We start from the raw sequence: 16,252 nt of genomic DNA, 5'->3' as shown, positions 1-16,252 counted from the left end.
TATTGAAATAAATAGACTGCCCAATAGGGCCACCAGTTATCTGATTAGGCCAGTCATCATCTAGATGATGATGATTCCAGGTGATGAGCGGTGACAAGGGAACGACAATCCTTCCATTCCCCCATGGCACTGTCATCACTCATCAATCTGGTGAAGTACTGCAGCATCGTCTTTTGGTTGGTTCTGGCATGAGTAGTTGTACTAGAAGCCAGCAACCAATCTAATATGCGCGTGGTTGTAAGTGGTCGCTGAGTAAGTAGGGTCTTGTCTAAAGACTGACCTTACTTAGGATGTCCCCCATGACTGGGCCACGAGAGGATTGACCTAGAAACCAGGCGCTCGATCTGAGCCTAGGGACCGCCGGATGCTCGGAAAAAATAGGGCAGTTGGCCTATAGTGATTTGCACAGGAACAAGGGCAGTTCTGACGTCTGCCTGCACGCAGAAGGCCCGCTTCCACCACGGCCTATGCAGGCCTAGAAGCCAGGGGCTTTTGCTGGAGCCTCACCCAGCTGGAAGTGACTCCTAGGGACTGCGGAATAGAGGTTTTTGCAAGAAGAGGAGAGTTCTACCCTCTCTCCGAGTGCCAAAAATCCTGCCTACATCGCGACCTAAAGAGGCCTGGAAGCCGGGGCCTTGAATTGAGACTCACCCAGCCGGAGGTGGTTCTGATAGTGAGCCACGCGCGGGTAGAGGGTTGCACCCCTGCCTTCGTCATGGCCTACAGAGGCCTAGACGTTTGAGGTGGTACCGTGAGTCGGGACGAGCATGGAGAGAGGGTTCCATCGGTAGCTGTCGCGAATGGGGTAACGGCCCAGACGGGAGGCGTAGAGGATTCATGTGGTATGGGGTAGCTTCCACCTCCTCCCCGCGCATCTGGAGTCCTGCCTCCGATTGTGGCCTATACCGGCCTAGAGCCGGGGCTCGATTTCAGCTTAGACCAGAAACTGATCCATTTTTCAAGAGCAGCTCAGGGAGAGGGGGAATTCCACCTCCCAGAGGTCCTGCCTCTAGTCGCGGCCTTTATGGGCTTAGAGGCAGGGAGCTCATGTGGAGTCTAATCTAGCCGGACTGTCTGGGGGAGGAGATAAGGAGTAAATTGCACCCCCTCCCCGTTCACTAATGAACCCCAGTTTCTGACCCCAGCCCGTTGCTGCGCTAAAGCGGGAGGGTTAGAAGTGTGCCAGAAACTGCGGTTGTTGGCGCAGGTGGATGAATGGGCCCAAGGGGGCGAGACAGTAAGGGGACGTCAGTACAATAGTTGCCTAATCCCGCCTACTTGCCTATCTTCATCCTCTTCTCTTCCGTAGAGTCACCGCTTCAGCGACTCTGTTTGAGGTGAGAGATCGCTGGAATTGGGGGGAGCAGACAGGAACTTCAGGTGACCCCCATGGCTGGTAGCAAGCATAGTGATTACTGCCGCTCTGTTCCGCTTTGTCTTTTTAGAGGAGGGGGTAACACTGTGTCTTGTGCAGCACTGTTTCCCCCCTCCCCACTTGGGGAACATCAGGGAAGTTAGCTCATCCCTGATGCCCAGCTAGAAGGAAAAATAATGAAAAACAGAAGACCTGCGGAGCCTCTTTCGGGCACTTGCAGGAGGTACAACTAGTAGGAGTGTTTAATGTTTTCTTTGCTTAGTGTCGCCTCCTAGTGGCAGCAGCTATAGAGTCCCACAATGATATGGATTAGAAAAATAGTTTGCATGGAGAGTTTAAGATGTTCCTTTTATTTTTGCATGCTTGACGTTATATACGTCTTACAGTGTAGCAGGTCATAGTATTTATCACAAAGATGTTAAGTCTTTGTTGAGAATTAATTGTATATGCAAATATTTAGTATTGCTTTTGCCTTCTCATTAAAGGTAAGTAGTCCTGACTCAGAACGCAGGGACAAGAAAGGACCTAATTATAAAAAGAGAAAACGTTCTCCTTCACCTCCTCCAAGTGCAGAAGCAAAGAAGAAGAATGTCAAGAAAGGGTTGGTCTATCTGTCTGTGTTACAAGTCTCCTTTACCATGTTTTTCAGGCTGTGTCCACACGGGCGAGATTTCCATGCAAGCTCTGTCTGTGTCTGAGATGGACAGAACTTGCACCGAAGACGAACCCATTTATTTGAATGGGTTAATTTACACAAGCAATTTTGCACTCCGAATGATAGTCTGAGTTTGAAAAATTGATGCAAGGTCTATTCTGGTCCGATTCTTGGATGACATTAGTACATATAATGGGTACTGGTGTCATATGTCTCCACCGGAACTATGGATGGAGACATGGGTTGGCCAGGCTCAGTTACAGGGAACACCCAGGTGGTGATTACAGCTGCGGATTGGCTGCCGTACACCCATCTCCCCAGACACAAATGTACCGGCTATCCCCCCTGACAGCTTACACATGTCCCAGCTGGCCTCATATCTTTGCTCCTGTCCCCTGCCTGTCACTGTCCTCGCTGGCCTCCCTCTCATGCAGACGCGCTTGTATTGTCGCTGCCGCCACTGTCCTTGCTGGGCTCCATGTGATGCAGCCGCGCACGCATGTCTGCTCACGTTCCCCGCTGTCACTGCCGCCGCCGGCATCTCTCTCGCTCGCTCGCTCTCTCTCGCTCTCTCTCGCTCGCTCGCTCTCTCTCGCTCGCTCGCTCTCGCTCGCTCTCTCTCGCTCTCTCGCTCTCTCTCTCTCTCGCTCTCTCTCTCTCTCGCTCTCTCTCTCGCTCTCTCTCTCTCTCGCTCTCTCTCTCTCTCGCTCTCTCTCTCTCTCGCTCTCTCTCTCTCGCTCTCTCTCGCCGCTGCTGCTCCTCCTGCTCGCCCAGCTCCTCCAGCCACGGCAAATCACAGCCCTAGCCAATCAGGAGCTTGGGGGCGTCAACAGGGCGGATACAGTCAATCACTATGTCTTCTCCCATACTTCCAGTGGAGATATAATGCACCAGTACCCACATAATGTGCTGTGTTCCACACATTGGACAGCTGTCAGATGTGACTTGCGCTTGGGAATCTCAGGCCCAAGTTCTTGCCCTTGTGCATACAGCCTTAAGCACACTGTACATGAATGCTGTTCATGTCGCTTACATGTCTCTTATGTACAGAAATCACGGAAAAAGTTTTTGTGGAATATTATTGTTCTGTTCTCATAAACGCACATTATTGGTCTAAATGTTATCAGTCATATCTGTCAATTATTTGTCAACATAGATCAATTGATTGGTGGTATTCGCTTGATTGGCTAATGATCTCGCTCAACTTCATATGTTTTTGGTATCCCCAACGCCTGTGATCTCTGTTTGGCGTAGTTTACATTTGCCCAGGTTATATTCCTCTATAATTAAAGTTTCACATAGTGTTACAGTTTTACATAAACCATCAGCTTTTTTTAATCACTGCAGCAGGCGTGTTTAATTCCTAGAACTTTGTACATTATAGACCATCTACCCCTTATAACAAGTCAAAACGGGGTCATCGGGAGGAAGAACAAGAGGATCTAACAAAAGATATGGATGAACCATCCCCAGTGCCTAATGTAGAAGAAGTAACACTCCCCAAAACAGGTATTTTTTGTTTGTGTAGTATATGTATATAAATATGCTGAATGTGTAATTGAAGATCTCACAAACCTATATATCTTCATTTTCTAGTTAACACCAAGAAGGATTCTGAATCTGCTCCAGTGAAGGGTGGCACTGTGACTGACCTAGGTGAGTTGCTGTTATTTCTACAGTAAGTGCATGTAGTCTTATCACTAGATTGAAGGGGTTACTGCACTCTGCGGAGTGCTGTACTCCTTCAGCAACTGGCTTCTTCTCCCAGCTTCATTTAAGAGGTGAGACACCCCCCCCCCCCCTTCCCCCTTGGGTCTCAACTGTATCGCCAAAAAAGTTGGTTAGGCCCCCTTTTACACCAGGCCTCCGAGTGAAATCCATTGTTTAGCTCTAGTCCTCGGAGCCAAACAATGAAAATGCTGCATCCTACACATGTCGGGGCCTGGATGGACCCCATTGATTATAATGGGGGCTGTCCAGCTTCTGGCATTCCAACCCGCATTTTAACCAACAAAGTAGTGCAGCATGCAGCTCTGTTTTGGTCGGGATTTCCTATTAGATCTACACTGGAGGCTTGAAACGGAACCTCTGACGCAGTTGTGAATGGACCCTTAATGGCTTTCATTATGTTACCTGTGCGGCAAAGAAAAGTGCAAGTTAAAATCTGTATGCTAGTGGAGGGGAACGGAAATGTCATTGAAACTGTCGCCTTCATTTGTTGTTTTTTTTTTGTTTTTTTTTAACAGATGAACAGGAAGACGAAAGTATGGATGCTATCACTAAGGTGCATGTTCCAAGGTTCAAATTTTGACAATACTCTTCTACTTTTATTTAGGTCTTTTTAATATGATCACTGGTTAAAGGACAGCAACGTGAAATGTGTATGAATACGTCAAAATTATATATACTACTTAGTATTAACCTTTTGCAATATAATTTTAGATTCAGGGTTTCCTAGGGGGTTTTCTATTTCTCCCATTATACAATGGCGCCATCTGCAGGCTAGAGCCAGTACTGCGGGACATGCTGGAGAGGCCCCCCCCCGACAACAGAGTAGCCAGTAATATACAATAAGAATACCCTTCTGGATGTCTTCTGACATCGGAGCTGTACAGCCTTCAATCAGAATGTCTTGGGACGTCAGACAGTGGATTGGAAAGGGTTAAAGATCTTTGTTATCTTTCTTAAGATATGCTTATAAGTTGTAGATTCTTTCCACAGTTCCAAACAGAATCCGCAATATTTCTGGCAATACATGTGAAGTTAGTGGGGTTTTTTCACACGGAAATGATGGGACCAGGCATAAATCATTTGGGATAGGTGCATAAGGTTCAAAAATCCGGCGCCCAAAAAAGGCACAAATGCTTTCATAAATCTCCCCCAATATTTTTAATTCCTAAATATCTACTAACCATTCTTCGTTTTAGACGGAACGATTGTCGCTCAAAAAATCATTCAAGTAAACTAAAGTGAATGATGATTGTTCCGTCTAAATGCGAACCAACGACTAGCGAGAATCGTTCGCTTCTTGTTGGTTGTTTAGTTTCTGCAGGCATGAAAATCCTTGTTGGTTTGTTCATTCGCCGTTCTGTTTAAACACAATCTTCATTTTTTCACATAGCGAACGTGAAACATTGAATGAGAAGTGAATAATTCTCATTGAACAAGTCAACTTTGAATCTGCCTGTCTAAAAAGGCTGTACGAGAGTGAACGAGCTGCTGATGACGTCATCGGCTCATTCGCTCATGCAAACGGCACTTGTGCCGTCTAAAAGGGCCCCTAGTGTTGGGCCTTATTCACACATTTTGACAGGTACTGCACTAAACAGCAATATTAGTAAACAATGCCTAAGAATGCTATTTGTTTCCTCCTAGGAAGAGGAGGAGAACTCTACAGGGATCAAAAGTGAACAAGTCAAGACCTCCGATCTTCATGAGGACAATGTAACGGAACAAACACACCACATTATTATCCCCAGCTATGCTGCATGGTTTGATTACAATAGGTAAGAAATGGTTTTCCAACAGTCATTCGAACCCCCAGACCATTGTTTTAACTTTATGTATCTCATGCCACCTTCTGAAATGTCTCTTGCAGTGTACATGCCATTGAGCGCAGAGCACTACCGGAATTTTTCAATGGCAAGAACAAGTCTAAAACGCCAGAGATGTAAGTGCTACCTAATTTTATGCTTTTTGTTCTTGACCCTGTTCTACATTGGATTTAAGGGGCTATAATTCATAAAAGGATTTTTCAGAACTAAGATATTGATAACAAGACTTGGGATGGATCATCAATACCTAATCGGTGGAGGCCTGCCACTTGGAACCCTCGATGATCAGCGAATTGAAGAGGCCATGGCTCTTGGTCACATCGCCTAGGAGGAGCTCAATCCCATTGATGTGAAAGAGGTTAAACTGCTATACCAAGCACAACCACTATGAAATGTATGTCTGTGCCAGGTATGCAGTGAAGTGGCTGCGGCGCTCACACAAGTGCCGTGGCCACTTCAGATGATCGATAGGGGTCCCGAGCAATGTACCCCCACCGATCTCACCTATCTTGAGGATTGGTCATCAATATCTTAGTCTTGGAAAAGTGTGCAGATGCCTAATTCAATTTTTTTATATGTAACAAACTCAACATTAAAACATTGTATTTTCTGTTCATTAGATACTTAGCATATCGAAACTTCATGATTGACACGTATCGGCTCAACCCTCAGGAATACCTCACTTCAACAGCGTGCCGTCGCAACCTGGCAGGGGATGTGTGTGCTATCATGAGGTGCGAGTGACAGTGGAAGTGTAGCTGAGAGGGCTACAAGGCATTAATTTAGAATTGGCTCTTGGTGGTTCCTTATGTGAATCTATATGGATGGCTAAACTGTTGCTTCGTTGTTAAACGATTGTTGCAGGGTTCATGCCTTCCTGGAACAATGGGGTCTAATCAACTATCAGGTTGATGCTGAGAGTCGCCCTACACCAATGGGACCACCGCCTACTTCTCATTTCCATGTTTTAGCCGATACACCATCAGGGCTGGTACCACTGCAACCCAAAACACCACAGGTGAGTCTAGCTTGTCACATCATATCTGTTTTTATTTGTCTGTGTGGAAATCCTTCTTGGGACCATCATTATTTATTCATTTGTAGAGATGAGCGAGCGTACTCGGAAAAGCACTACTCGCTCGAGTAATTTGCTTTATCCGAGTATCGCTGTGCTCGTCCCTGAAGATTCGGGTGCCGGCACGGAGCGGGGAGCTGCAGGGGAGAGCGGGGAGGAACGGAGGGGAGATCTTTCTCTCCCTCTCTCCCGCCCGCTCTCCCCTGCTCCCCGCTGCGACTCACCTGTCAGCCGCAGCGGCACCCGAATCTTCAGGGACGAGCACAGCGATACTTGGATAAAGCAAATTACTCGAGCGAGTAGTGCTTTTCCGAGTACGCTCGCTCATCTCTATTCATTTGTTGAAGTTGAAGGCAAAAATATCAGGCATAACCTCTGATCACCACTGCATTGACGACTTCATAACAGATTCTGTCATATCCTCAGCATTTCTGTCAACACTACTGATACCTCAGCAATGTGGGTTTAGTCTTGGGACAGATTCGGTAGTGTTGTGGCTTCTGTTATAAATGGAAACCTCAATGCAGATGTGAACAGAGGCTTATGGAGAGGCACAGCCCGCCAAAGGGTATCTTTCCATTTTAGTATTTCAAGGTGTTTTTGCAGTATTACTGATTTATTTTATAGTCCCTTCTTCTTCATCTGTTCTCCTCCAGGCCCCTGCTGCACAACAGATGCTGACTTTTCCTGACAAAAATAAAGAAAAACCAACTGACCTACAAAACTTCGGGCTTAGGACCGATATGTACAGCAAGAAGAACACCACTTCCAAGGTAAGCAGTGATGATTCTACAAGAAAAATAGGTCTTTGTTTTATCAATGCATAGACTATGAAGACCAAATTATACATATGCCAGAAATTGTTTTAGCATTTTGTTTTTTGCATGTTTTTGTTTGCAGTGGCCTTTAGGAAATAAAAGGTAAAAATAATGTTACAATACCTAAACTGAAATGCAATTTTTAGTTCCGCCCTGGTTTTTTTTTTTAATTCTTCATTTAAAAGCTAAAGTAGAACAAAAGCGAGCATAAGGGCGAGCCTCTGAACCAATAAAGCATAGTACATAGACATTCTATAAACCACAGAACATAAAGACCAAAAGCACACCTAGCAAGGGCGTGTAACCCAATAAAGAAAGGAGGGCAAAACCCAACTCGGCGCCCCAGATCATCCCAAGATTTTCAACAATGACCTTAAACTGGGCAAAAAAGGCCCAAAGTTGAAAAAAACGAGAAGGACGAAAGGAAGTGTACAGGAAGGAAGAAGAAGCTGGGAGGAAGGGGAGCCTGGGAGGGGTGAGAATGGGACCTCATGCCTAGCAAGGGACAGGCTAAACTGGTTGAATCGTGCAGGAAGTCAGCATAATCAGCATCTGATAGAACCAAGTTTTGTCAAAACGCTTGTGCAACATTGTTTTTTTCCCCATTTTTTTTTAACCTTACATTGAGTTTGATAACTTTGCTAATGCTGTCATGCATTCATGTAAGAGTTTTCTTTACTACATCTTGAAGAAAGATTGTTTCTACACCAAAATAGAAGGGGGTTCTTTACTGTAAGAGCAGTGAGACTGTGGAATTCTCTGCCTGAGGACGTGGTGATGGAGAACGCACTAAAAAAAGTACAAGAGGGGTCTGGACATCTTTCTTGAGTGTAAGAATATTACATGTTATCTCACTGATTACTACAGAAGGGTCGGTGATCCAGAGATTTTATTCTGATTTCCAGATTTGGTGTTTGGAAGGAATTTTTTCCCCCTAAAGTGAGGAAAATTGGCTTCTACCTCATGGGGATTTCTGCCTGCCTCTGGACCAACATCAGGGGGTAATAGGCCGAACTAGATGGACATGCGTTTTTTTCAGCCTTACACACTATATGTTACATTTTTCCCCCAGAGTAAATCTGCTGCAAGTGCCACGAGGGAATGGACAGAACAAGAGACTTTGCTGCTTCTTGAGGTAATTTATGGCAGAAAAGTCAGGCAAGTCATAAAGCATTGTGTCTTTGTATTGCATATGTGAAAACGATTGATTATATTACTTACAGGCTCTAGAAATGTATAAAGATGACTGGAACAAGGTGTCTGAACACGTTGGCAGCCGTACCCAAGATGAATGTATCTTACACTTTCTGCGGCTGCCCATTGAGGATCCTTATTTGGAGGACTCTGATGCTTCACTCGGACCTTTGGCCTATCAGCCTATACCATTTAGCCAATCTGGTAACCCAGTAATGAGCACAGTAGCCTTCCTAGCATCTGTGGTGGACCCTCGTGTGGCATCTGCTGCTGCCAAATCAGCTCTTGGTAATGTATTCACTGATGAGCTAATTTAGATGGACTAAAAAAAGTTGCTGAGGTTTTTGCAAACTTTTTTGATCTTCTTCAGATGAGTTCTCCAAAATGAAGGAAGAAGTTCCTACGGCACTAGTAGAAGCTCATGTTCGCAAAGTGGAAGATGCTGCCAAAATGACGGGTAAAGCTGACCCCAGTTATGGACTTGAGAGCAGTGGTATTGCTGGTACGACCTGTGAAGAAAATGACCGGATAGGTAAGTTTTGTTGTCTTTACTGCAAAAAGTAGTTGATTTTTTGACAGAAGTAAACACTGACCCATATGTACTCTTTTACTCAGGAGCGGACACAGAAAACAGAGGGTCTTTGTGCAAAAACAGTATGTGGGCCCCTTGTTTTCCAACTGCTAATTTTATGACCATAGGGTGCTAGTCCTAGTACTTCTTTTTCATGGCTTTCCAGAAGATCCCTCACCAGTGTGCCAATCCACCATCACTGCCATGGAATCATTAGCCCAATTCCTTGCATGAATCCTAATAGACAGACAGTAGGAAGAACTTATTATTTCTCTAGCAGTGGCTCCATTTGCCTTTTGAGCAGCGGCACAGGTCACAGCACTGAGTAATGTCACTCACTATTGTCACACTTTATAGCATACATTCCATTAACACAGTAGCGGATCCAAGAGGGGGCATCCAAACTGCCTAGGGGGCATAGGCTTTTTAGTTTATTATGGAAGCCCATTAATCTATCAGTCATTACAGCATCAGGTTCTCTACATTTAAAGGCCAAACTCTTACAAGCTGTTTGGTAGTACATCTCCTCTATCACTGTCCCCAAATGTTAACATCCCAGATCCGTGGTGGAGACTGGGATCTATAGGTTTCTGTGGCACATTGCTGTTCACTTTAAGCCATGTTGTTTTTTAGCGGGTAAATTTATAATGGGGGAAGAGAACTAAATTGTTTGCAATGAATATTTTTGTATTGCATGCAGTCTTTGTACATAGCTATGCAGTAATTCTTAGCACTGATAATGTTTGTTTTCTAGAGGAGAATATCACAGAAGAGCCCCCTCCTGAACCACAGCCTACAGAGGAAAAAAAAGAGCCAAAGGTACAGTCCTATATAATACAGGCGAAACTGTAAGTCTAGGTCCAGCCCTGTAATTAGTGGGTAATCTGCTAATCGGCTGCAGTGCATATAGACAGGGGCGTAACTATAGAGGATGCAGGGGATGCGGTTGCACCCGGGCCCAGGAGCCTTAGGGGGCTTATAAGGCCTCTCTTCTCCATACAGGGAGCCCAGTACTATGAGTAAAGCATTATAGTTGGGGGCCCTGTTACAAGTTTTGCATCGGGGCCCGGGAGCTTCAAGTTACGCCTCTGCATATAGGCACCCTAAGACACTTGTTGCAGGGAATATGTTTAGCCTTGTTAACGAGATCAGCTTTTTTCCCATAACTTTAATATTCAGTGGGTAATTAATAACTAACTTTCTCTGCTGTGTCATTGCAGAACACATTGAAGACCTTGGGTATAGCTCCTTTTACACGAGACAACAGCCTGGTAAATGACTGCATGAGCATCGACATCACTGTTAAGGTCGTTAATATTCGTGCAGAGCGTTTACACTGATACATTCCACGGCTGGAACGCGGGCTTCTTGCTCAGCGCTTAACCTAGATAACTTTTGAATGAATAGTGAGTGGGTTTTGTTTTTTTTTTAGGTTGTTTTTTTTTTTTTAATTTGCATTTACACTTCACGATTGTCTCTCAAATTCGTTTATTTGAACGAACTTTGAGCGATAAACATTGTGTGTAAATGGCCCATAAGTAAACAAAGAGTTGATTACTCCTACCAGCTATACCCCTCTAGTAGCCACTCGGCAAAAGCATTTTGTACACAAGCAGTAGGAGAGGAAAAGCCGAAAGGCTAACTGAATATGTAGCTCAACAACAACCTGCAACTAAACGAAGAACAGAAGGGGGAATCTCAGAAGAAGCCACCAGTTCCCCCGAAACAGGAGCTATACCCAAGTTCTTTGATTTGTTCCTCAATGAACATCTGTGAAAAGGCTTTTACGGTAAGTAACAACAAATCCTGTTTTTCAACAAGCTTTTTATCTACCTAAGGATAGTTTCACATGGACGAGGGCAATATCTGGTTGTGAATCACGGCCCAATATCGCACTTTCCACCATGTGAAAGCCCCGTAGATGTGAGGCTGTTTCATGTTAAAACAGCCTCGCATCACGCCGGGAAATTTTTTAATCCCATTGCTGTCAATGGGGCCGGCGTCTGAAGGGATTCCCCGAGGGGATAAAGGAATCCCCTGCTGTGGCTGTCACAGAGAATCCCGGAGTTCTCACATTGCTTTCAATGGAGCCGGCGTTGCTGCCGCCAGCCTTATTGAAAGCAATGGGCGATATCGCGGACAACTAGAACATGGTGCGATATGTTTCTTGCATGGCATTGTATGGCGGTGCCATGCGAGAAAACACCGCTCATGTGTATGAACCCATTCAAATGAATGAGGTTCACATTTGTGCGTCTCGCAATACACAAATCTCGCATGATTTTATTGCCCCTGTGATACCGGCCTAAGACTGGGTGCCTCAGTACTGTATTTGGAATTTATGTGCTGTCCTGGTTAATCCACGGAAAGCACATGACCCCATTTTAGGTCTATGACGCTAGGAACAGTGCATGCCTTATTTTGGTCCATTTTACGGATGACCATGAATGTCAATATGTATCGTTTATGTAAATCAGATGACACGCTCTTGTGTCCATATTTTGTCTAATGTAAGTTTCACCTGAGCGCCTCGGTGGCAAGTCGCTCTCCCAGCTAGTGTGCTGGAGGCTTTAAATAACACTTAGGTGCTGAAAAATTCCTCTAAGTCTCACTTACTTCCTAACTTGCTGTCCACTGCCTGTTGTCATGAGAAATCTACCATTATAGCAAGATCACCGAGATGGATTATAGGAAGTATGAGTGGAGGGGTTGGGGGGGGGACTTTGCTTGCTACTAGAGATGAGCGAGCGTACTCGGATAAGCGGTACTCGCTCGAGTAATTGGCTTTATCCGAGTACCGCTGTGCTCGGGGCTAAAGATTCGGGTGCCGCTGCGGCTGACAGGTGAGTCGCAGCGGGGAGCAGGGGAGGGCGGGAGAGAGGGAGAGAAAGATCTTACCTCCGTTCCTCCCCGCTCTCCCCTGCAGCTCCCCGCTCCGTGCCGGCACCCGAATCTTTAGCCCCGAGCACAGCGGTACTCGGATAAAGCCAATTACTCAAGCGAGTACCGCTTATCCGAGTACGCTCGCTCATCTCTACTTGCTACTATCTTGTGCTGCCCATAAAAATCTATAGAGGAGGAGGGAGCTGCTGGTGGGAGATAGTGGCAAAGACGCACACAAACATGATTGCAGCTTCTAGTAAGTGTTTTATTTTATCTTGGTGCTAATTCACAACTACAATACTCAGTAGTGCTATATAACGTCCTCCATACTGCTGCAGATTCTTTGTGTTTAAGAGATAGAGGAGCGGGATCTCATCTTCTCTCTGTGTGCTGTGTATTGAAGACATCATGGCAGCTGGTCTACACCCACCAGTTCTAGGAAAACTGAGAATTGAAGATACAGCCTGCAGAGGGGAAAACTGCTAAAAAAAATTTAGAATGCGACTCACATAATGGCTAGTAGCGATACTAATCCTCATGTCCACACGTTACCACTTATTATAAAATGTCAGAAAAGTTAGGTATCCTTTAAGGATGGGCACAACCTGACTAAGGCCGAGCCACTAAAAATGAGTAGGACCTTGACTTTTTTTATTTAACGGAACGGTTGTAATAATGAGTTTTCTAGCAAGCTTAATATTTTGGAAGTAGTTACACAATTAGTCATCAAATTAAAAGCGACTTCGGTTCATGTCCAGATCTGCATAGGTGACTTTGCAGAACCATTAAGAATAAATCATGTATTGGAGTCTGTATAAAGATATTGCCATCTGTTCGATGTCTTAAGTGATCGGTCCTTGTGACAACCTCCCTGTGTGTATTGATGGATTTTATGAAGCAGGCCATAATGTAATCCCCATTGTTACTTTAACCCTAAGGATTCTCCCGCCGAGTCAGTACCTGAGGAAGACACGAAGGAACGTGTGGCTGATGTCACAAAGAAAGAAGAAGATAAGAGTAAAGATGTGGACACAGACAAGGACTCGGACAAGAGTGATGTTGATATGGGTAGGTGTTTGCAACGTGCAATAGAATCACATTCTAATACACTTATTACATTTTGATGATTCTCCAGCATGCTTGTCAAGTATTGGAGAGATTAAGGGATTGTGCACGGCTTTATTTACATTTTTTAATAATGTGGGGGAAACGGTGCAAAACAAAAATCGAGATTATACTCATCCCTTTTGTTCCAGCTGCTGCTACGGTCACCTTGAGGCAGTGCGGTGACATGCCATCGAAGCACGGGGCCGCTGCCGCCAATTTCTGGCCACAGCATTACCTCTGCATTTGAACAGGCTTTGCCTTATCCTATTCACTTTAATAGTAAATGTGTCCGCTGCGGATAAACCGGAGCATTTCCGCAACTTGTGAAACACCCTTAACGTTGCTTTACGGTAGTATAGGGACAAGGTATTTCTGCCTTCACAGTGCTGTACAGAGATCGTCATCACTTAACCCTTTCCAATCCACTATCTGACGTCTTAAGACATTCTGATTGAAGCCTGTACAGCTCCGATGTCAGAAGACATCCAGCAGGGTATTCTTACTGTATATTACTGGCCGCTCTGTTATCGGGGTCTCTCTAGCATGTACCATACTGCAGTACTGGCTCTAGCCAGCAGATGGTGCCATTGTATAATGGCAGAAAGAAAAAAAACCCTAGGAAACCCTGAATCCAAAATTGGATTGCAAAGGGTTAAACATCAATGGAGACAAAGCATTGGACATGTTGAAATCCTAAAATGTCCAATCCTTCTTTTCTGCATTGGCAGGTCTGGTCTAATGTCTTTTTGTTATGATATGGTGTCTTTTTGTAATGGTTTTATTCCATGGAACTTTTTTTCTGCTATTAGTATAGGTAATAACGTGGCTTTTATCTTGGGTTTTCCGTGTCTGTCACGTCCTCATATCAGCTGGGCCAGATGCATATCTTTGCAATCACAGGTCTGCTGACACTCAAAGCTCTTCTTTTCACCTTACTCATCCCCGTTCCCCTTCCAAAACTGTTACCAAGTTCATACTGTCCGATCCATGGGCAACATGAACTTCGGACAGATATGCTCACTCAGCCCATGTATGTTTTATTCGGAAACGCTCCTACTTTTCAGAAAAAAACATACCTGGGGCTCGTTTCCATCAGCGTTGGGGGATTCTGTTTTCCTGCTCCATTCGAGAAGCAATAAAATTGTCACCCACTGGCTGAATGGTTCCAAACGATTGCGAATGGCCCTCCGTTGACTATAATGGGGGTTCCTTCAATTTCCGACCAGCAATTCAGCATTTTGACGGAATTTACAGGACAAAATTGTGCTGCTGAACGCAACCTCCAACATTGATGTGAACGAACCCTTAGAAGTTTGGCTTGGAGCACAGCTGGAACAGAGCTCCAATTCAGACAGACAGCCCTCCCCTTATAACAAGCAGGGAGAGTAGCTGTCACTCTTGCGGCTGTGGGCAGGGAGAGGCTGGCATGGCCCGCCCCTTTGACTCTAGTGTACAGAAGGTTCCGCTCCGAGTGAAACTTTCAAGTGTTTTTTTCTGAAATGCAGCAGAGTTTCAGAATAAAACATATATGGGGCGAATGGGCTCATCTGTCCCTGGTTCATGCAGCTCGTGGTTCGGGCAGCATGAATCTGGTGACAACTGCCTTAATAGTTCCTTGTTGTTACAGACTTGATTTTACTTCTTTCACTCTCTTGTTCTCTTTTCTAGTTCACCCTAGCACAATGGAAAGTGTGAGGCAGTGGCCAAAATGAGAAAGGTCATTGATTTCTGACCTCGATATGTAACCCTGTAGTGCTGAGCAGGCCTATTTTAGTATTAGCTGAGTAACTTCTAACCTTTTAATCTTTGTAGGAAGACATTTTAAACTAATTACTAAAGAAATCTAAATGAGGATCATGGTGTCGAAGATCATCAGAGGTGTACAGTAACCGCTTGATTGTCTGCTTTTTTAATTACTTTGTTTCTATTTAAGCAGATGGAGAGAAAGTTTCGGACAGCAAAGAAGGATCAGAAGAGACAGATAAGGAAGAGACTGAAGCAAAGAATAAGGTAGAAAGAGAAATTGGAGAAGGCAACCTCTCCACAGCTGCTGCTGCTGCTTTGGCGGCCGCTGCTGTCAAGGCTAAGGTGAGTTGGATAGTAGACAGTTGGCAGCGTACTGATATTTTGAGACACTCGGATATACTTTGTTTTATCAGTGAGCCGTGACGTGATATGAGAATGTTTGGTAATATCACATTGCGTCTTTATCATAGTCATTTCTATTTCATTAGCACTTGGCAGCGGTGGAAGAACGCAAGATCAAGTCCCTGGTGGCTCTGCTGGTGGAGACCCAGATGAAGAAGCTGGAAATTAAACTAAGGCACTTTGAGGAGCTTGAAACCATCATGGACAGAGAGAGGGAAGCTGTATGTTATTTATATTGTTTAATTGTTATTTTAGCACGTCAATATTTGTACGCGCTGGAAGCCTGCTGTTAAGGACCAGTTAGAATGCCGTCACCTATTGGAAGGACAGCTGAGATTGCTAGCTGGCCTCCTAGAACAATAGCCAATGTCGGAGATGACTCTGGTGTTCAATAGTGACAAATGGAGGAGGCTTCCAATATAATCTCAATCCTTGACCCCCGTGATGCAATAGCAAGGTCAAACATGGTAGCCAGATGCCTAAGAAAGGCCCCTTAAATGCCTTATGTAGTTGCCGATTAGGGATTAGCTGTTTTTCTAAATAATAAAACATGATATGATTGGTCATCACTTTACTTCCGACCAAAAGCTGGGCAGAAAACAGGCGGACCCAATTATAGTCAAAGTGGGGCACTCGGCGTTGTTCTTTGGACAGAACTGTTTGGTTGCTGGGATTCCCCTTTCCCGCTTCCCCGAATGGAGCAGGAAAGCGGAATCCCCAGCACAGGTGTGAAAGCAGTCTTATACGTTTTTTTGTGTAGAATTCTTTGAATACATAGGGGGACATTTACTGAGAGCAGCATTTCCAACGCTGGTCCTACTATAATTCCTCCAGGGCATGGTGCACTTAATACATGGAGTGGCTCATGCCTC

General features: G+C 44.9%; 1 protein-coding gene across 10 annotated transcripts in view; it reads left to right on the top strand.

The window, feature by feature from the left end:
- The window catches only part of SMARCC2 (SWI/SNF related, matrix associated, actin dependent regulator of chromatin subfamily c member 2), a 56,679-nt gene that overhangs the window by 25,958 nt on the left and 14,469 nt on the right, over positions 1-16,252 (top strand). For 7 of the 10 annotated variants that reach the window (XM_066585276.1, XM_066585205.1, XM_066585257.1 and 4 more), the window contains 17 exons: positions 1,861-1,976; positions 3,415-3,539; positions 3,627-3,686; positions 4,277-4,314; positions 5,406-5,536; positions 5,629-5,700; positions 6,205-6,318; positions 6,449-6,602; positions 7,316-7,432; positions 8,550-8,612; positions 8,701-8,959; positions 9,042-9,203; positions 9,287-9,325; positions 9,997-10,061; positions 13,064-13,193; positions 15,166-15,320; positions 15,467-15,601. In XM_066585276.1, coding sequence (XP_066441373.1) covers positions 1,861-1,976; positions 3,415-3,539; positions 3,627-3,686; positions 4,277-4,314; positions 5,406-5,536; positions 5,629-5,700; positions 6,205-6,318; positions 6,449-6,602; positions 7,316-7,432; positions 8,550-8,612; positions 8,701-8,959; positions 9,042-9,203; positions 9,287-9,325; positions 9,997-10,061; positions 13,064-13,193; positions 15,166-15,320; positions 15,467-15,601 — 1,935 coding nt within the window. The remainder of the gene's footprint in view (positions 1-1,860; positions 1,977-3,414; positions 3,540-3,626; positions 3,687-4,276; positions 4,315-5,405; positions 5,537-5,628; positions 5,701-6,204; positions 6,319-6,448; positions 6,603-7,315; positions 7,433-8,549; positions 8,613-8,700; positions 8,960-9,041; positions 9,204-9,286; positions 9,326-9,996; positions 10,062-13,063; positions 13,194-15,165; positions 15,321-15,466; positions 15,602-16,252) is intronic. The other 3 variants (XM_066585225.1, XM_066585214.1, XM_066585241.1) reach the window with 2 other exon arrangements.

The sequence above is a fragment of the Eleutherodactylus coqui genome, chromosome 1, assembly GCF_035609145.1.
Source record: "Eleutherodactylus coqui strain aEleCoq1 chromosome 1, aEleCoq1.hap1, whole genome shotgun sequence".
NCBI lineage: Eukaryota > Metazoa > Chordata > Amphibia > Anura > Eleutherodactylidae > Eleutherodactylus > Eleutherodactylus coqui.
Note: the sequence above shows the minus strand (reverse complement) of the source record. Positions and strands in the feature narration are given on the sequence as shown.